General features: G+C 46.4%; 1 protein-coding gene across 2 annotated transcripts in view; it reads right to left on the reverse strand.

The window, feature by feature from the left end:
* LOC126194701 (probable elastin-binding protein EbpS) overlaps positions 1-18,981 on the reverse strand; it is a 96,781-nt gene extending 77,800 nt beyond the window's left edge. For both annotated transcript variants that reach the window (XM_049932941.1, XM_049932931.1), the window contains exons 1-2: positions 18,623-18,981; positions 18,310-18,523 (exon numbers count right to left, since the gene is read on the reverse strand). In XM_049932941.1, coding sequence (XP_049788898.1) covers positions 18,310-18,523; positions 18,623-18,874 — 466 coding nt within the window. In that variant the 5' untranslated portion in view covers positions 18,875-18,981. The remainder of the gene's footprint in view (positions 1-18,309; positions 18,524-18,622) is intronic.
* Between the last annotated feature and the right edge of the window lie 2,656 nt (positions 18,982-21,637).

Consider the following 21,637-nt stretch of genomic DNA (forward strand, 5'->3'; position numbering starts at 1 on the left):
TCCCAGAGAAAGGTAGGAAGAGGACGCTGATGCCATTGCATAGTGTGTTGCTAGGTGTTCTGCTAGGACCAATGGATCAGTGGACAGAGCACCTTCGAGGTTAAGATCCTGGACAGTTGACTTTCGCTGGCGGCCCAGAAGGCTACGGAGCTTTGACCAAACCTGTGATTAAAAGGCAAATGTCCCCACGGAAACATAGTGCTTCCAGCATTCCTTTTTACTCTGCATAATAAGGTAACGAGCCTTAGCATGGAGACGCTTAAAGGCAAGGAGGCTGGTGTTAAGGGCATCTCTTAAATTGTTACAGTGCCCGTCAGTGGTCCTGGACAGCAACTGCTACATACTTGGTCCACTACGGTTCTGGTCGATGACGAGGGACACCTGTGGATAGGGGGACAGCAGTGCCAGCGGGATGAAGAAAGTGGCAGAGATGCCTTGCACGATGAGAGGGAGGTGTCGAAGTGCACAGTGGATGTATATACAGACCAACTGGTCTGCAGAATGCACAATGTGGGGGCCTGTCTGCCTGATGGCAGCAGGGGAATGATAGAATCACCAGAAAGTGGTCACTGTCACAAAGGTCATCATGGGATGACCAAGGTAAGGAAGCAACGAGAGCAGGGGAGGAGACCGTGAGATCAATAGCAGTAAAGGGGCCATGAGTAGCACTGAAATGAGTAAGGGAACCATCAGTGAGGAGAGACAAATCGAGGTCTGAAATAAGTTGGTCAATCAGGAGACCCCTACCCATTTAAGTGGCACTCCTCCACAGTCAGAGACGGGCATTGAAGTCCGCAAGGAGGAGAAATGGGAGTGGGAGTTGCTGGATTAAGGTAGATAGTTTAACGTAAGGAACCTGCCTACCTGGAGGGAGGTAGACATTGCAAATGGTGATTGCCAGAGTTGTTTGCACTCTAACCACTATTGCTTCCAAGTTGGTACATAGTGGGATCCAGTCCTCAATGACATGAGAGCGAACCAAAGTGCACACCCCACCAGATGCTACCTCGGGGCCAGCATGGTTCTGACGGAATGCTCAATAACCACAAATGCTGGAGAGTGGTCATCACAGAAGAGCGTTCTTGAAGAGCAAGACAGAACACAGAATAGGAGGAGACAAGATGTTGTATTTCTGGTAGTTGATGATAGTATCCGTTGCAATTCCACAGGATGATCGTATGGCAAGAGTCCACGTTAGACATAAAGAAGCTGAGAAAAAGTCTTGTCACTCAGTCAGTGAGTCACCAACAAGGATGGGGTGACATCCACAAATAAGATGTCAGACTCAGGTTGCGAGGGGGCAGATGGCACCTCCAGGGGCACCGGGGAGGGGCAGGAGGCATTGTCTTAGAACTTATGTTTCTTCTTCTTTTCTTTCAGAGGTAGAAGGGGACAGGGCATGGAGGGAGTACAGGCATCTGCAAGATCCAGAACCGAAAGAGAACAGACAATCTTGGGGCGCACAGATGGTGTGTCTCATGGCCGAGAGGTGGTAGGAGGCTTCTTGCTTGAGAGAGGAGCCCGATTGCCAACACGTGCCGAAGAAGGGGGGCACTTCTTCGGCTGGGGAGGGTGAGCGGCTCCCAGATGAGAGGTTGTGGAAACTGCAGGGGAGGGGATGGGCAGAGGGGTACAGGGCTAGGGTAAGGAAGAGGTAGGAGGGGGCAAAAGTTGAAGATAGTGACTCTGGATGGAGTCTCTCATATTTTTGGCGAGCCTCAGCATAAGACAGGCGATCCAGGAACTTGTATTCTTGGATCTTCTTTTTTCTCTTGTAAGCTGGACAATCCGGCGAGTGAGGGGAGTGTCGGTCCTGACAACTGACACACACAGGTGGCAGAACACAAGGGCTTCCATCATGGAGTGGGTGTCCACAGTCACAACACAGAGGGCTACTGCCATACAGCAGGAAGACATATGCCCAAAATGCAAGCACCGAAAGCACCACATGGGTGGTGAGACGTGCGGCTTACGTTACATATGTAGCACATAACCTTGACCTGCTCTGGGAGGGTATCCCCCTCGAAAGCTAGAGTGAAAGTGCCAGTATTGGGGGGGGGGGGGGGGGCATTGTCTTTGTGACCCTTCTGTACATGTTGAACAAAATGAACACTGTGTCATTCCAGTTAGCTCCGGTTCCTCATCAGTTTGCAGGATGAGGTCCCTATGAAAAATCGCTCCCTGAATGATATTCAGAGACTGGTGGAGAAACAGACACCGAGAAATTGCCAAGATTATCACAGGCATGAAGAACTGCGGACTGGGTGGCAGAAGCAACTTTGATCAACAGGGGGGCCCTACCGCATCTTATTCAGAGACTCCACTTCACCAAACTTGTCCTTGATATTCTCCACAAAAAACAATGGCTTTTTGGCAGTGGCTTTGCCCCCATCAGTTGTAGTACAGACAAGGTAGCAGGGAAAGTATTTCATCCCAAGATGGTCAGCCTGGCCCTCCTTCCAAGGTGTAGACAGGGAAAGGAAGGCTGCCGGGTCATACAAAACAGCATTCAAGGATCCTACACCATTTGAAGAGACGGCCAGATCATTGTAGCTTGATATGCTTCATGTGCATCTTCCCAGATACCACCCAATCCGATCTGGGGCTCTCCCCATGGGTGCCATCCAGCCACAGCAAGGGACGTCTGGCACGGCGGCTGTTTCCGGGAGTTCCAATGCTCCAAGAAGACAAGCAACCACTCCTTAGCATACATGGGAGGGAACAGTTCAGGTATCAGTAGTATGATCCCTGTGTTGACAGGGGGCTCAGCCAGATGCGTACATAACAGCCCCACCACTTGGACTGGCTCCTCATGCTGGTGGTCTGGCAGCGTGGAAGGGGGTTACAGTGGGGAAGGGAGAGGAAAAGGAAGGGGGGGAGAGGAATCCACACAATAGATGCTATGGAGGAAGTGCTTCCCCAAATGGCTCACACTAAAAACAGAAAGTTTAGAAGTGGAGATCAAACCTCAAGCAGAGACCTAAACACCAAAAAGAATGAAAGAACAGACAGAAGGAACATAATTGCAAGCAATACAGGGAACCAGGTGGATAGCCAGGTCGATATAAATCAGAACACCGAGAGAAGGGAAGGAGGAAGAAACAGGGAAGGAGGGAGCACAGGGAGGGAGGGCAGGGTGAAGGAAATGCAGCCAGGGAAGGAAAAATTGTTGCAATAGCTCAGGGACCCATGTGCGCCGCATTCGATTCACAAAAGAACCGTGAGCCCCCTGGGAAAGGGGCTCGGGGGGGGGGGGGGTAGTGGGGGTGCAGTCTTCCTGCCACGTAATCTTTTTGCAGTTCAAGACAACAGTGGTGGAGCCTCTGTCAGCAGGTAGGATTGTAAGTTTGGGATCAGTTTTTAGATGGTTGATTGCAGTTTTTCTTCTGTGGATCTAATGTTAGTTTGCATGTTGAGGGATTTGGGGAATGATGGTGATGCAAGGTTCAAGGTTAAGAAATTCTGGAAAGTTGACAGGGGTGTGATTTGGGGGCAATGAGGGTATGTCACGGTTGGATAGAGAACTGAACTGAGACAGGTAGGCTTCAACATTGATCTTTGGTTGAATCTGACTGGTAGGGTTGGTGGCGAAAAAGTGTTTCCACTGTATGGACCTGGAGAAGGAGAGAGAATCTTTAAGAAGTCCTGCATGTTGAATTTGGTATTGGGACAAAAGGTGAGGCCCTTGGAAAGGACTGACATTTCTACAGGGATGAGGCGTTTGGAGGAAATGTTTGTAACTGTGTTCCAGGTCTGCTTAGGTTCTGGATTCTTTGTGGTGTTGGGTGGGAGTATTGGTGGGTGGGTTAAACGTAGTAGGTCTGCCAGACAGTGTTTGTCAGTTGTGAGGGGATGTGGGGGAGGTTTGAAGGTGGTTGTAGAAACAGTGGAATGTGGCAGTCCAAGGCGGGAGTAGGAAGTGAGCAGAGTGGAGCGTTTTCTAAGGAGGCTTCAGCTGCCAGAGACCGTGGTCGTGTGCATGTGTGTTCATTTGCATGAGTGTGTGTTTCGTCTGCTTTGAGAAAGGCCTTGTTGGCTGAAAGCTTATTCTGTTGTGTGACAGTCTTTTTGTTGTGCCACCAGCGACTCAGCATCTTAGCTGTATGGTGAGTAGCAACTATCATTTTCACAATATTGTTACATTCCATCCTGGATTTTCCACTGCCTGATTTTGCCCGACAGCTTTTCTTCCATCCTAAATCAGTGCTGTTTTCCTCTGTCAGTATTTTCTTACGAACTAGTATAACCAATGTTCGTCCTTCTTTCTCTTCGTTCCTGTGTTTCTCTTGTCACCTTACAAACTGCACTGCACACACAACCCACAAGCCACACTGTAACAACAATCTCAGCCGCGGACAACAGACGGCTACAAGACCAAGCAGATTGATGATGCAGCATCTTATATCCCACATTACTCCCGCTGATATCATTAATCCTTTACTTTGAAACTGATCTCCCTCCCTGCGTCACTCTTCCATATTTTCAAACACCTTTCCTGTGCCACACGATCCCCTATCACATCCTACCAACCCCTCCCAACCTGCCCCCTTCTCCTCTGTATTCCAGTTTGCACCTACTAATTTCACCTAATCCAGTCACATATGCTGTCCCCTTCTTCACACTTATCCACCCAAAAACCTGCAACACACAGTAACTTTCTTTAATTATATTTTTTCTTTGATCTCTTTGTGACTTCACACCTTTTGCTATTGATGTACTCTCTCAGATTTCCTCTTGTTTCCTCTCTTTCCATCCTATTCGTGATTTTTCTCACACATTCGGGTGTTTGCTGAGAATTTTTTCAGACGTAATTTTACATTATTTACATATTTTTTCGCGTTTTTTCCATCACCATGGATCCTTGCTTCTTCTATTTGCATCAATACAGAAACATATCCATAGCCAGAACACAGTCCCACATACTGTTCCTGCGTTGTTGCTTGGTTCATGCAACCCCCCCCCCCCCTCACCCCCCAAAACGGCCTTACAATAAAATTACCCATCTCCTTCCTTCCACAATGACCTCCATCTGTTCAGATTCCATAAAAACTTAGCCCTCACCAACACAGTCTGCAAAACCAAATCAATCAAGCCCAAATCTCCTTGCAATACCTTCTCTCCACCCGCAAAATTATTGTGCTATGAAATCCCAATGACTTGGATCTAATTACACACATTGAAACTCTTGCCCTCCAGGAACTAGAGCAGCATGCACAACATCACCTCAAAGAAACTCTCCATCCTGCTCCCGCCTTGGACTACCACTGTCTACCGCCTCTACAATAACCTCCAAACCTCCCCCACATAGCTGACAAACATTGTCTCGCAGACGTTCTACATTTATTCCACCCTCCAACACTCCCACCACCATAGAGAATCAAGAACCCAAACAGACCAAAAACACAGTCATCAACATTTCCTCCAAAAGCCTTATCTCTGTAGAAATATCAGTCCTTTCCAAAGGCCTCACCTTTTGCCCCACTCCCAAATTCAATCATACAGGACTTATTAAAGACCTTTTCTACTTCTCACAGTCCCTACAGTGGAAACACTTTTTTGCCATCAACCCTACCAATCACATTCAACTGAAGACCAATTCTGAACCCTGCCTGACTAATTTCAGTCCTCCATTCAACCGTGACCCATCCCCACTGCCTCCAAATCACCCCCTGTTAAATTTCCAGAATTTCTAACCTTGAACATTGCTTCACCATAATTCCCCAAATCCTTCAACATGCAAACTAACCTTAGATTGGCAGAAAGAACTGCAATTCACCACCTAAAAACTGATACCAACCTAATAATCCTACATGCTGACAAAGGCTCCACCACTGTTGTCTTGATCCACAAGGAATATCTGGCAGAAGGACTTCACCAGCTGTCAAATTCATTTGCCAAAAAAATGCACCACAGTAATACCGTTCCAGAAATCCAGCAGGATCAGCAGTCTCTCCTCAAATCCTTAGGCCCACCCAATAATCTCTTCCAAGAGTCCATCTTGCTCCTCACCCCTACCACTACCCTGCACTTCTACCTTCAACAGGCTTGGTTGGTTGGTTGGTTGGTTTGTGGGATTAAAGGGACCAGACTGCGATGGTCATCGGTCCCTTTTTCCAAAAAATTAAAACCGCCCAAAGAGAATAAAAAACGAACACCAGGAAAGACGTCAGACGAAACAGGACGAGAAAGACTCCGACAGAGATCAGACAAAACAAATTAAAACACAGAGTGTGACGGTGGTTGGCCGACCATAGAGAAAATAAAAGAGGAAAAGCCAACCACCAAGAACACATTAAAAACTCAGTTTAAACTCAGAGGCTAAAAGCCAGAATCAACACTAAAAAACATAAACACTCAGATTAAACTATAAAAACCCCCTGCCCGAATAAAATGCAAAACTAAGGCCACCATGGAAGAGTCATCTAGTAAAAGGGCAGGGAGCGTTTCAGGCAGCGCAAATGTCTGCCTGAGCACAGTTAAAAGTGGACAAGTTAATAAAATGTGCACCACCGTCAAAACCGCCCCACAGCGACAGAGAGGCGGGTCCTCACGACACAATAAATAACTGTGAGACAGTCGGGTGTGGCCAATGCGGAGCCAACAAAGAAGAACTGAATCTCTGCGAGTGGCTCGCATGGATGACTGCCACACACGCGTCGTCGCCTTGAGAGAACGGAGTTTGTTTGGCATGGGCAGATTGCGCCATTCAGTGTCCCAAAGCGAGAGAACTTCGCGGCAGAAGACTGCCCGCATATCAGTCTCCGGGAGGCCAATGTCCAGGGTGGGTTCACTGGTGGCCTGTTTGGCCAGGCGGTCAACACGTTCATTGCCCGGGATACCGACGTGACCGGGGGTCCACACAAAGACCACAGAGCGGCCGCAACGCGCAAGAGTATGCAGGGACTCATGGATAGCCATCACCAGACGAGAACGAGGAAAGCACTGGTCAAGAGCTCGTAAACCGCTCAGGGAATCGCTACAGATAACGAAGGACTCACCTGAGCAGGAGCGGATATACTCTAGGGCACGAAAGATGGCAACCAGCTCAGCAGTGTAAATGCTGCAGCCATCCGGCAAGGAACGTTGTTCGGAATGGTCCCCTAGAGTTAGCGCATACCCGACACGACCAGCAACCATCGAACTGTCAGTGTAAACAATTCCAGAACCCTGATACATGGCCAGGATGGAATAAAAGCGACGGCGGAAGGCCTCTGAGGGACTGAGTCCTTCGAGCCCTGTGCCAAGTCGAACCGAAGGCAAGGGCGAGGAACACACCACGGGGGTGTACGCAGAGGTGCCCGGAAAGGAGGTGGAATAGGGAAAAACCCAAGCCCGGAGAGAAGCTCCTTGACGCGTACGGCGATCGGACAACCCGACCGGGGCCGACGGTCTGGCAGATGGACGACTGACTGCGGGAACAGGACACGGTAATTTGGATGCCCGGGCAAGCTAAAAACATGGGCAGCATAAGCAGCCAGTAATTGTTGGCGTCGTAACCGCAGTGGAAGGACACCTGCCTCCACTAGTATGCTGTCCACAGGGCTGGTGCGGAAAGCACCAGTGGCAAGGCGTATCCCGCTATGGAGGATTGGGTCCAGCACCCGCAACGCAGATGGGGAAGCTGAGCCATAAGCCAGGCTCCCATAATCCAGACAAGACTGGATTAACGCCTGGTAGAGCCGGAACAGGGTAGATCGGTCGGCACCCCAGCAGGTGTGGCTCAAACATCACAGAGCATTGAGATGCCGCCAACACGCCTGTTTGAGCTGCTGGATATGAGGCAGCCAAGTCAACCAGGCATCGAAAACCACCCCCAAAAACCTGTGTGATTCCACCACTGAAAGAAGTTCGCCGGCAAGATAAAGCCACGGCTCCGGGTGGGCAGTACGTCGCTGGCAGAAATGCATAACGCAGGTCTTGGCTGCCGAAAACTGGAACCCATGAACTACAGCCCAAGACTGCGCCTTGCGGATAGCACCCTGTAGCTGACGTTCGACAGCTGCAATGCCAGTAGAGCTGTAGTAAAGGCAGAAGTCGTCAGCATACAGGGAAGCGGAGACAGAATTTCCCACGGCCGCAGCGAGCCCGTTAATGGCTATTAAAAACAGGCAGACACTTAAAACAGAACCCTGTGGCACACCGTTCTCCTGGACGTGGGAGGAACTATACAAGGCCGCGACTTGCACGCGGAAGGTACGATACGACAGAAAATTGCGGATAAAAATCGGCAGAGGGCCCCGAAGACCCCATCCATGAAGCGTAGAAAGAATGTGATGACGCCATGTCGTATCGTACGCCTTCCGCATGTCGAAAAAGACAGCGACCAGGTGCTGACGGCGGGCAAAGGCAGTACGGATGGCCAACTCCAGGCTCACCAGATTGTCCGTGGCGGAGCGGCCTTTACGGAAACCACCCTGAGACGGAGCCAGAAGGCCCCGAGACTCCAGTACCCAATTCAAGCGCCGGCTCACCATCCGTTCAAGCAACTTGCAAAGAACGTTGGTGAGGCTAGTGGGGCGGTAGCTGTCCACCTCCTGAGGGTTCTTTCCAGGTTTCAAAACGGGGATGACAATGCTTTCCCGCCATTGCGACGGAAACTCCCCCTTGACCCAAAGACGGTTGCAAAGATCGAGGAGGCGCCGCTGGCAGTCCACTGAAAGGTGTTTCAGCATCTGACAGCGGATGCCATCTGGCCCAGGAGCAGTATCAGGGCAAGCGGCTAGGGCACTGCGAAATTCCCACTCACTGAATGGAGCATTAGGCCAGTGGGTAATTGGAAGAAACGGAACTAAGAGTAAAATGCTCTGCCAAGATGTTGGCAATTTCGTCGGAGTCTGTACAAACTGCTCCATTCACTGAGAGCGCAGGGACGCTGACAGGGGTCAGATAGCCATAGAGGCAGAATGAGATTCTCACTCTGCAGCAGAGTGTGCGCTGATATGAAACTTCCTGGCAGATTAAAACTTTCTTTCAGGAGTGCTAGTTCTGCTAGGTTCGCAGGAGAGCTTCTGTAAAGTTTGGAAGGTAGGAGACGAGATGGTGGCAGAAGTAAAGCCATGAGGACCGGGCGTGAGTCGTGCTTCGGTAGCTCAGATGGTAGAGCACTTGCCCACGAAAGGCAAAGGTCCCGAGTTCGAGTCTCGGTTGGTGCACACATTTTTAATCTGCCAGGAAGTTTCAGCCATAGAGGCGTCGGATCTTGGCCCAGACCTGCGATGGAGAGACATGGAGGCCAATGGTGGACACATACCGCTCCCAGCACTTCTGCTTGCTTTGGTAGATAAGGCGGCGGGCCCGCGCACGCAGCCGTTTGAAGGTGATGAGGTGTTCAATGCAGGGATGTCGCTTGGGACGCTGTAGTGCCCGCCGGCGATCTTTAATCGCTGCAGCGATCTCAGGCGACCACCAAGGCACAGTCCGCCGCCGAGGGGACCCAGAGGAACGGGGAATGGCAGATTCGGCGGCAGTAACGATGCCGGTGGTGACCGATTGAACCAACGCATCAATGTCATCATTAGAGAGAGGCTCAATAGCGGCAGTGGAGGAGAACAAGTCCCAGTCAGCCTTATTCATAGCCCATCTGCTAGGGCGCCCAAAAGAGTGACGCCGTGGTAGTGACAGAAAGATCGGAAAGTGGTCACTACCACACAGGTCGTCATGCACACTCCATTGGACAGACGGTAAGAGGCTAGGGCTACAGATTGAAAGGTCAATGGCGGAGTATGTGCCATGCGCCACACTGAAGTGTGTGAAGGCACCAACATTTAAAATCGAGAGATCGAGCTGCGACAATAAATGCTCAACGGTGGCGCCTCGACCTGTTGCCACTGACCCACCCCACAGAGGGTTATTGGCGTTGAAGTCGCCCAATAGCAAGAAAGGTGGTGGCAATTGGGCTATCAGCGCAGCCAGGACATGCTGCGAGACATCACCATCCGGTGGAAGGTAAAGACTGTAGACGGTAACAGCCTGTGGCGTCCACACCCGAACAGCGACAGCCTCTAAAGGTGTTTGGAGAGGGACATACTCGCTGTGCAGAGTGTGAAGGACATAGAGGCAGACGCCACCAGACACCCTTTCATATGCTGCCCGGTTCTTATAATAACCCCGATAGCCATAGAGGGCGGGAGTTCGCATTGCTGGAAACCAAGCTTCCTGAAGAGCAATGCAGAAGAAAGGGTGAAGGCTGATAAGTTGGCGGAGCTCAGCTAGATGGTGGAAGAAACCGCTGCAGTTCCACTGGAGGATGGTATTGTCCATTGCGGAGAAAGGCGTGACGGGACTGGGAAGGCAGATTACGCCGCTGGGTCACCTGCTGCCTCCGATGGAGCATCCGTGCAAGTGCTATCCATTGCGTCTGAGGGATCGGTGAGATCGAGGTCCTCAGCGGACGCAAGGATCTCCACCTCATCCTCAGACGCAGAGCTTTTAGGTAGCGGTGGAGTAGGTGCCACCGCAGGTGTCTTGGACTTACGGGTCTTCAAAGTCCTTTTCTCTCTCTGTTCCTTTGGTTGCCGTTGTTGAGAGGGCTTATTGGAGTCAGTCTCTGGGACCGAAGAGGATCGCGAAGCCCGTCGACCAGAGACCTGTGGCTTCTTCAGCCACTGGTTGGTGTCTGCTGTGCCGCTGGTAGGAACCTGGGAAGGGAGTGACTCAAGGGATCCCTTCCGAGTGAGAGAAGCCGAAGAAGACTTACGCTTCTCCGGCTTAGAAGTGGGGACTGGTGTCCCCGTTGGTTTAGTGGGTGCTGCTCCCGAGGTAGATGGTGTGGGAGCAACAGCGAGAGAAGGGGCCCCCATCATCAAGGGGACAGGTGAGGTCCTCTGACTCTGAGAGCTGACTGTATATCTTGCAGCTGAAGGAGCTGGAGCAGGAGTGACAGTGGAGGCATAAGATGACATCATGCGCACAGGATGTAGCCGTTCAAATTTCCGCTTAGCCTCAGTGTAAGTCAGTCGGTCCAGGGTCTTATATTCCATGATTTTGCGTTCTTTCTGTAAGATACTGCAGTCCGGCGAGCAAGGGGAATGAGGCTCTCCACAGTTGACACAGACGGGAGGCGGAGCACGTGGAGTATCGGGATGAGATGGGCGTCCACAATCTCGACACATGAGGCTAGAAGTACAGCGAGAGGACATGTGACCGAACTTCCAGCACTTAAAGCACCGCATCGGGGGAGGGATATAGGGTTTGACGTCACACCGGTAGACCATCACCTTGACCTTCTCTGGTAAGGTATCACCTTCGAAGGCCAAGATGAAGGCACCGGTAGCTACCTGATTTTCCCTCGGACCCCGATGAACATGCCGGACAAAATGTACACCTCGGCGCTCTAAATTGGCGCACAGCTCATCATCAGACTGCAAAAGGAGGACCCTATGGAAAATAACATCCTGGACCATATTTAAACTCTTATGTGGGGTGATGGTAACGTGAACATCCCCCAACTTGTCACAAGCAAGTAACCTGCGTGACTGGGCAGAGGATGCCATTTTTATCAAAACTGACCCAGAGCGCATTTTGGACAAGCCCTCCACCTCCCCAAACTTGTCTTCTAAATGCTCTACAAAGAACTGAGGCTTCACGGATAGAAACGAGTCACCATCAGCTCTGGTACAGACGAGATACCTGGGCGAATACACGTCACTGTCATTCATTGCCTTTCGTTCCTCCCATGGAGTGGCCAGGGATGGGAATGATTTGGGGTCATAAACATTAGCTTTAAAATGAGCCCTAGAACGCTTAGAGACTGCTGGTGGCTGGCCGCCGGCAAGAGATGATGTACGACGCTTCATTGTGGGTCATCCGCCCTGATGCCACCTACTCCGACCAAGGGCCCTCCCCACAGGCGCCACCCAGCCGCAGCAATAGCCACCTGGCAGGATGGCCATTGCCGGGAGTCCTGATGCCTCAGGGAGATGGGCATCTACTCCTTGGCATACGTGGGGGGTTAACGGCGCAGGCATCAGTAGAGCGATCCCTGTGTTGTCAGGGGGCTACAACCAACAGGGTACATGGCGGACCCACCACAACGGACTGGCTACCGTGCTGGATCTTAGGTGCAAAATGTCCAAGGTCGTCGTCGCAGTTAAAATCAACACTGCAGAGTGCAGCGTGGTAATCGCACCCAGGGACGTATCCTAGCCCAAGAGATGGAAAACGAGTGGGACACCATTGCAACGACGAAAAAGCCGGCTAAAGGTCTCAATACACGACGGATACAGTGCACCATGTAAGGCGCCCTTCCCCAATTGGCTCGCTCTTCGGAATAATTTAGAAAGATGGAGGTCAAACCCGAGAGGGGACCATCACATAAGGCCGAAACATTTGAGACTCCTTTTAGTCGCCTCTTATGACAGGCAGGAATACCGCGGGCCTATTCTAACCCCCGAACCCGCAGAGGGGGTTCAACAGGCTTCCTAAAGTCCACAAACCCAACCATCGAGGACCACCTATTGTGTCCGGCTACTGTGCCCCCACTGAGAGACACTCTGCTCTTGTATACCAACACCTTCAGCCTATTACCCGCAACCTATCCTCTACCGACTCCCCTCAGTACCTGCTCCTTTACCATACGGTGCCCAGCTCGTCACTATTGATGCCATCTCCCGTTACACAAACATCCCCAATGCCCTGGCCTTACCGCTATTGAACAATACCTTTCCCAACACCGAACAGATTCCAAACTAACAACCTCTTTCCTAGTCGCCATTATCAACTATATCCTCACCCATAATTACTTCTCCTTTGAAGATGTAACCTACAAACAATTCTGCGGTACAGGTATGGGCACCCGCATGGCACTATCCTATGCCAATCTATTCATGGGTCATCTAGAGGAAACCTTCCTAAACACCCAGAATCCTAAACTCACCTGGTTCAGATTAACTAGTGACATCTTTGTTATCTGGATTGAGGGTGAGGACACCCTATCCACATTTCTCCAGAACCTCAACACCTTCTCCCCCATTCGCTTCACCTGGTCCCACACAACCCAACAAGCCACCTTCCTCAATGTTGACCTCCACCGCAAACATGGCTACATCAGTACCTCCAACCATATCAAACCTACCAACCACCAACAATATGTCCACTTTGACAGCTGCTACCCATTCCATACCAAGAAGTTCCTGCCATACAGCCTAGCCACCTGTGGCCGTCGCATCTGCAGTGACAAGCGGCCCCTGTCAAAACACACAGTAACACTGTAATTACCTCCCCCTTACAACCTTGTACAAAAACAGATCTTCCATGCCTTATCTTTCCAGTAACAACCACCTCCCAAAGTACCACAGCCTTGTCACAGAGGAGTATTCCCTTCATGACTCAGACCACACAGGACTGGAGGTACTGAAATATAAGGGGTGTTCAAAAAGAAATGGGCCAGAGGTGTAATTACAGGAACCAGTACTTGTATCTTAGAAGTATTGACACTGGCTGATGAGACACTTGCCCCACTGTGACACAAGATGGTGAATGGCTGTTTCACCCCACAGGTGAGATTGCCTGGTCATTTTGATTTGATTGCTTGGCAAAGGGTGGTCAAGGTTTGCGGGTAACACTGGTCCCATGCCGCAGGAAGTGAATCAGAAGGGGGTCATCTCGGTCAAAGAACATCAGCGTAACCTTTCCTACAATCATGTGGATGGCCTTGGATTTTTTTTGGTGGTTTTGACCCTGGATGCTTCCACTGGAGACTTTGTTCTGATTCTAGTTCAAAGTAATGACACTATGACTCATCTCCAGCCACCACTCATGCCAGGAACGCATTCCCTTCCCGAGCATAGTGCTGCAGATGAGCCAGACAGTGGGCCATTCAACATGCTTCCTGGTGTGGTTGAAGACTGTGGGGCACCCACTGGGCACACACTTCGCGCATGGCCAGTCATTTCTTCATGATGGTGTGAACAACTCCGACGCTCAATCCGACCACAGCGGTTATGGCTTTCACTGTCACTCGGTGGTCCTAGGTAATGAGTGCATCCACCAGCTAGACCATGTCATCGGTAATGCAGTGTGGTGCTCCAGACAGTACATCATCAGCTAACGACACCCATCCTTTCCTGAAGCACTTTTGCCACGCCTTGACCCTTGCAAGGGACATGCAGTGTTCACCGTACACTTGCGACATTCGATGACAAATGTCCATTCCTCCTACTCCTTCTGCTGTCAAAAACGAACAACACCTCTTTGCTCTTCCGCTGACGCCTCCATGTCACTGCAATGCGACTGGCAGTGTTGGATGATTTATGCATGCTGCTGCTAGCTCTGTATAGTCACGTGGTGTCCACGCGTGCGGGCTAGCAATGGGCTGTGAACTTCCACACTCTGGTAAGAACCACACCTCATTACACATGCCACGATATTACGATATTACCCTCCTGTCACCGGTTTGCGCATTCCAGACTCTGGCTCATTTCTTTTTGAACGCCCCTTATATATTCTCTCCAGCATTTCAACTACCTCCTATTGTGCCCTGAAATGAGAAATGTCCTACTCACTATCCTTCCTACCACCCCTACAGTGCCACCCTCTGAACCTATACATTATCCTAATCCATCCCAACAAAACCCCTGCTCCTAATCCTTTGGCTCATGGTTCATATCCTTGTAATTAACCTAGCCGATGTGTCCTACACATTCTCCCACCACCATCTACTTCAGTGTGGTCACATACATTACCTATCCCATCAAAGGCAGCACTACCTGTAAAACCAGTCATGTGATCTACAAGCTAAGCTGCAATCAATGTGCTGCATTCTCCATGGGCATGACAACCAACAAGCTGTCTGTCTGCATGAATGGCCACCGACAAACTATTGTCAAAAAACAACTGGGCCACCCTGTTGCTAAGCATGTTGCCGAACAGGACTTTCTTGATTTCAATGACTGCTTCACAGTCTTTGCCATCTGGATCCTTCCCACCAACACCAGCTTTTCCGAACTGTGCATGTAGGAACTCTCCCTGAAGTATATCCTATGTTCCTGGAACCCTCCTGGCTTAAACCTTTGTTAGTCATTGTCCTTACCCATCTAGATTCTTCCCTGTTCCTGTTTCAATGCTACGCAGCCCTCTATTCCACCAACGCACCCATTCTTTTTAATTGTCTCCTTTTCTGCCCCCCCCCCCCCGTCCCCCCAACCCTCTCTACATGCCCTCCGTCTAACCTCCCAACTGCACATAGCTGCCCTACCCTCTCTACACCTCGCCCTGCATGCTACTGCAGAATCACTTTACCGTCTCCCGCCTTTCCCTGCTATCCCTCACCCTCTCTGCTCCAGCCCCTGCCTTACCCTCACCCAGTTGCCTCTCCCATAACGCTCTGCTATTTGTAGACTGGCTTCAGCTGCCAGAGACTGTGGCCAAAAACTTACTGTGTGACAAGTTATTTCGTCGTTGTGACTACCTTCGACTGCAGCTATATGACGAATAGCAACTGTTCTTTTCATAATGTTGTAAAATTTTTCCCTTTTCCCTTTAGGAGAAATATATTTGTGCTCAAAGTAACATTGAATAAGTTTGTTAGAACATGGGTACAAGATGTAATTCAACTTATTAATTTTACGGCATTATTTTAAAAGTGCGACTGCTCGCTGAATGCCAGAGATGGAAGGCAAGAGCCATTTCAGTCGATTCCCCATTACATCAAATTGCTTTCACCAGCTAACGTGAGCATGGTTTTTATGCAGTTTTTCCACATTCGTCTAGGTGAATGAAGAGTGAGGTACCCATTTAAGCCTCATTTACATGACACAAAAACACTTACAACAAGAAAAACTTATCTACTTACGAACATTATTACATAGAAACATTTCAAAACATATAAGACTACCTTTAGCGGTACCCTTGCCTAGCGTCGTAAGAATTATTGTGTTTTGATTGTTATTAGAACTGCAAAGTTTGGAATTTATAAATGTATTTTATTCATTTGTACCACTTCATGGGAACAAAAAATACTGCATGTGATTCTGACGTACCAAAAGCCTGATGAAAATAAAGAAGCCTTAAATATTACATAAACATATGTACATACGGATAACAGTCATATTTATGAATGGAAGAAATCTTACAAATAAGTAAGATGTGATCCTGAAGATAAATTCATGCAATATACTATATCTGCAAAGATGATTCATATTATGAAACAATATCAACCAAAGAAATTCAAAGGACTTTCATGAACTACGAAAAATACTTTATGCGAAAAAATATTTCTTACAAGTGGCAGTATATGATTAAAATGCAACTGATAAAAAAAAAAAAAAGTAGCGTATGTGGTTTGTGTCCATGATGAGGATCACAACTTGCCTCCTTGATTGCTACATCTGCCCTTTAGTTCTCTGCAATAACCATGTGCCCTAGCATCCAGCAGAAAGACACCCCCTTCCCTAGCCTTTGTTAAGTGGAGAAGGGTGCCATGGATACCCTGGACTCCTTTATTTGGCCGAATGCAAGCATTGCCAAGACTGAAGGAGACCCAGGGAGTCAGAACAGACAAGGAATTTGGCGCGCGCGCGCACTCACTCACTCACTCACACACACACACACACACACACACACACACACACACACACACACACACACACACACACACAACATCTCTTTTGCTCCAACATCCTCAAGATCGTGGATAATTCGGTACCGAAGCAGTGAAGTTGAGGGCATGATTGGGGGGGGGGGGGGGGTACAGAGCAACCAGTGGAATCCCTGTGCTCTGTGTATGGACACATCCACGAATACAGCTACACGGCTGTGGTGCTTATTTAAAATGTCAGAAAATATCATTTTGGAAACATAAGTAGGAGTGCACGCCCCCTGCTTGGAACCATCCGTGAGTACAGTTGTATGGCTGTGGTATTCATTTAAAATGTAGGAAAATATCATTCTAAAAGCATAAGCAGGAGAATAATCTCCCAAGTACTGTACTAAATCTAAAATTATTCTGGGCTCCTGCATTAGTTAATACCTCATATTTGAGCAAGAACATGCTCCACAGCACACATTTTGTGTGGATCCCAAACAGCCTTGTTACTCATGGACAACTGTTAAAGGAGAGCCCATAGCTGGATGAGCAATATAATTTGCCAATCTACAGGCACCTGGGTCTTAAATGTAGTGCTTTCCAGTTGTCCTTGAATCCATTAACCAAATGTTCCGATTTGAAATTTGCTGACACCCTAAAACTCTTTGCTGAAACGAGACACAAACTCGGAACTTTTCCGTTTCACAAAGAAATATTCAATCAGTAGAACACTTCTCCGTAACAAGCAAAGGTCCTGGATTCAAGTCTTGGTCCGGCAAACAGTTTTAATCTATCACAAAACTTTAAAAAAATAGTGTTGTGACTACACTTGCTATAAAACTTTATTCATACTCCTTTGACAGAACTACGTTTTCCAGCCCCATCACAGGTAAACCTGCCACACACAAGTGAGAGCTACAAATGAGGTGACATGTTTCATATACAAAATTTCATGAAACAAGTGCAGCACATTCTGCAATACAACAATTTCAACATTTGATCTTGCTTCTCCACATGGGTGACTGATTCCTCAGGATGTTTTCAACTAAGTTTAGCTGACATGTTTTTCTTCTGTCCTCTTCAATCTCCCATCGTTTTCTCGTTTACACATTTGTTTTTCCACGCTTTGACCTATTTATCCTTCCTTCCATATCAATTGCCTCGTGTAGCTTCATTTCAACCAATTGTTTGTTTCTTTTATCACCATCACTGCATTTCTTAGTCTGATCTACTCTCGCAGTCTGTACTTCAGATATAAATACCTCACAGAATACACACTATTCCATTTCAAAGGTCTTGGGCAAGATTTAAAACTGGAGGCCATAAAAAACAAAGCATGATCTCTCTGGATATCGAAGGAAATTATTCTCCAGTACTGATAAAATGAAGCTTGAGCAAGTAATAATATGCCAAGTTTGTATAATGTGTTACTGTGTCCAAAACGAACCTTACACGTTGCAAAATACACTTATTTCAATTCAGACCATTAACACCCCAAAGAGTCCATATATCCATAGGTACTTTCCTCATCACTAAACACACGTTGATAAGGCGATAAATTCGTTATTATAACGTGAAACTTGAGAAAGAGATTCAGCAGATCGGTGTCGCCGCAAAAAAGGTTTCAGCGAACGTCCATTACCACATTTTAACTCAGTAATATATGTAAGGTCTGTTTAACCTCGATACATGTGAACTTGCTGGCTGATAAAAATTGCAGAAAGTATAAAGGTTGGCGTTTGTAAACATAGTTCCGAAAGGTATCACATAACAGTGGTAATACATACCTTTGTTATCCATAAACACATAATTGTCGAACTGCTCATGGAAGGTAAGCAGATCTGCCATGTTTACGAAATTTATGTACACCCTCGAAAATGCATTGCTGCCCAGACTCATGTCTGCAGGAACAAAGTAAATGAAATCATGCTCTGGTAGAGGCGAAACAAGGTCAACAAACACGTCGAGCGTCATCGTTGGTGGAAGCCTCCGAACAACAACCTGCAAGAGTGTCATATAGACATGTGTTCTTCAACTTAACAGCATCGATGGTTCCAGTAAATAGCACAAACAACTACAATATAAGTAACTCAGTCTTGCCTTCGTCGGCGGACGAACACGATCTTTCTTCTCTTTCTGTTTATCAAAATCAGATGACTCGTTCTTTGTGTTCTCTCCGTTCTTTGATACAGTTTTGTTGATAATGACAGGCTTTTCCTGGAAAACCACACGTTTACTCTTATTCGTTTCTTCATTAACAGCATCCTTCGATTTGGTTTTCAAAACAGATGGTAATGGATTTGGTTTAGAATCCTCCGTATCCTTCGTCTCACCAACTTTCTCTGAAGACATTTGTAACGAATCTCATTTACTAAACATTAGCAACAACCTCTTAACCTAATCTCGTTTCGTGACACTCTCAATCATAACAAATACACGACAAGCAACACAAAACTAAGATGTACATATCAGTCCAAAGATGCTACTGATTATAAGGCAACGAAATCGATACACAGTATTCAAATCTAATAGCGCAAATCTTAAAATGTTTACAGTAATTTATAAAATTCTTACACTGTACTATACATAGCTCCAGAAAAAAACACTTAGATGTTCTTTGCTAGTTAAACAGATCAGAGTTCCCAACTTTTCGCCTAGCGGAGTAGAAAATATCTTTGAAATGCCGTAAAATGCCAATGGCATACTTCACTAAGGCGAGCGAACACTTGTACAAGGAATATCACGAACGGCATTTAATGTATTGGGTAACAGTAATCTGCAAGGGAATGATAAGAAGCTGATGTGTTCCCAGTATATAGATTGGTTCCAACGAACTTTTATTTATTTGTTTATTTTTTATCCAACACCAATGAATGAAGTATTATACTCAACAAAATTTTGACTGGTTAAGAAGCGTCGCGGACATCCATGTCATATGTCACCAAAAGCATAAGATATGTGATTAAACTGCAAACACATTATGAATTACATTCGAGATATATACATTCCAAATGAGGTAATAAAAGACTGCAAATGCCCGTTTTGCTTTTCCTTAATCATTCCGAGAATTATGAAGAAATACAAATTGTTTATCCCTTGTTACAAAAGAGAATCGAAGAAAATATACACAAAAAAACTTAATGACAACTTGTACATCCGTAGTAAGAGCCATGCTTCAAATCTACAATCATAATTTCGATGCAGTTTTTCTAAAAAAGAAAGTGTTTTGCACAACAGACAGATTCAAGGAGTGGTTTAAATCATGTATTAGAGTACTCGTATGTTTTAAAAGGAAATAGAAACCTTTTCTGCTCACAAAAACTAACAGCAGTCTAGAATTTCTTAGTTATTTGAAAAAAATAAAGTTTGTCTTGAAACACGTCATAGAAGAGGCAAAAATAAACGAAAATGACAAATATTATGTAATCATCAAAATAAAATTAAATCTATGCGGAAATCTACACAGGGCTCACAAAAATAATGTATGTGTTATCACAGCCTGGAACATATGTTACTGATGCTAGGACTGTTGTAAACAATTTCAATTCTAATCAGTTGCTGATAAATTTTAGAAGGAAAAAGTTTGGAAATCCGCCTAATACAACATTGAAAGAATTTTCATGTACTGAAATAAGTAATCTATTCCTGTTTCTCGACCCAGTAGGCCAAACTGAACTCCTAAATACCTTTAATGTACAGAAGAGTAAATAATCAATTATTATTAATGATGTTCCAGATTAAATCATAAAAATATCAAGGAACATACCCCTACTTTATTTGACATCTTCAGTCCATTTTTATCAAATGGCATCTTACTGAAGCAACTAAAAACATCAGAAGTAACACCTGTAAATAAGAAAGTGACCAGTATTTATGTGTAACTGTAGACACGTGTCACTACTGGTAGGGCACTAAAAATTATTTAAAAAGTCTTCCTTTCACAAATGATTACATTGTTCAACAAAATAGTATTATTTCTGGGTGTCGAACTGAAATGGCCACTTTCAATTTGATAAACTATTTCTTAAATGGAGTAGGGAATAGCAGAAAATTTCAGCATTATTCTTAGATTGAACAAAATCTTTTGGTGTTATTGATCATTCTGTGCTCCTGAGATTGCTTGAATGATATGGTGTAAGAGATGTGCCAAACGAGTAGACTAAATCATATTTGTAAAATCACTCTCTGGTAAATGAAGTAAAATATATGGATGGAATGAATTCCAGGTAAAATTTTCAGAACCATATGGACTAAGTCATGGTGTTCCACAGTGTTCAATTCAGATCCATTCCTATTTATAATATACACTAATTATTTACCATTACATGTTAGGGATTCAGAACCAGTACTGTTTGCAGATGACATCAGTCTATTGATTGAAGGAAATAATGAAGTAGAGCTTCCTGCAGTTTTAAAAGATATTATGAAAGAATTGTCTGAATGATTCTGCAGAAATAGGTTAATAGTAATTCCCCAGAAAACGTAATCATGCAATTCCACAGAGAACAAAATAAAAATGCAGTACAACCAAAAATATGTGTGAATAATCACTGTTACTGAACCTAAATTTCTTGTGGTTTTTATACAAGAAAATCTTACATGGAGCTCTCATATCACACTCCTAAACTCAAAACAACCAAAAATGAGCTATGAAGTAATAATTTTTTGCAACAGCACTAATATAGAAACAGCAAGAGCCACAAACATTGCTCAAGAGCATTCATTACTGAAGTACTGTATCATTTTTCTGGGTGAATGTACACCAGACCAAAATAATTTTCACAATACAAAAGGCACTTATAAGAATAATAACACAAACAAGCAGCAGAAAACCATGCAAATCTTTCTTCAAAGATCTAAATGTCTTACCTTTTCTGCTGTTATATTTTGGAAGTAGTTACGCATGGCAAATAAAGCGTGCAGAAAAAAGACAACTTTTTCCCTCAACACAAAACTGTCAATGATTACAGCACTGTCAGACAGTGACAATACGTGTTACTCATTGCAACACCACATTACGCCAAAAATATGTATATAAAGCAGGAACATAACTACGCAATAGATTACCAAGCCAATAAAATCTCTTTCTGAACTGCAATACTTTAAAATGTCTGT

Source organism: Schistocerca nitens, chromosome 1, assembly GCF_023898315.1.
Source record: "Schistocerca nitens isolate TAMUIC-IGC-003100 chromosome 1, iqSchNite1.1, whole genome shotgun sequence".
NCBI lineage: Eukaryota > Metazoa > Arthropoda > Insecta > Orthoptera > Acrididae > Schistocerca > Schistocerca nitens.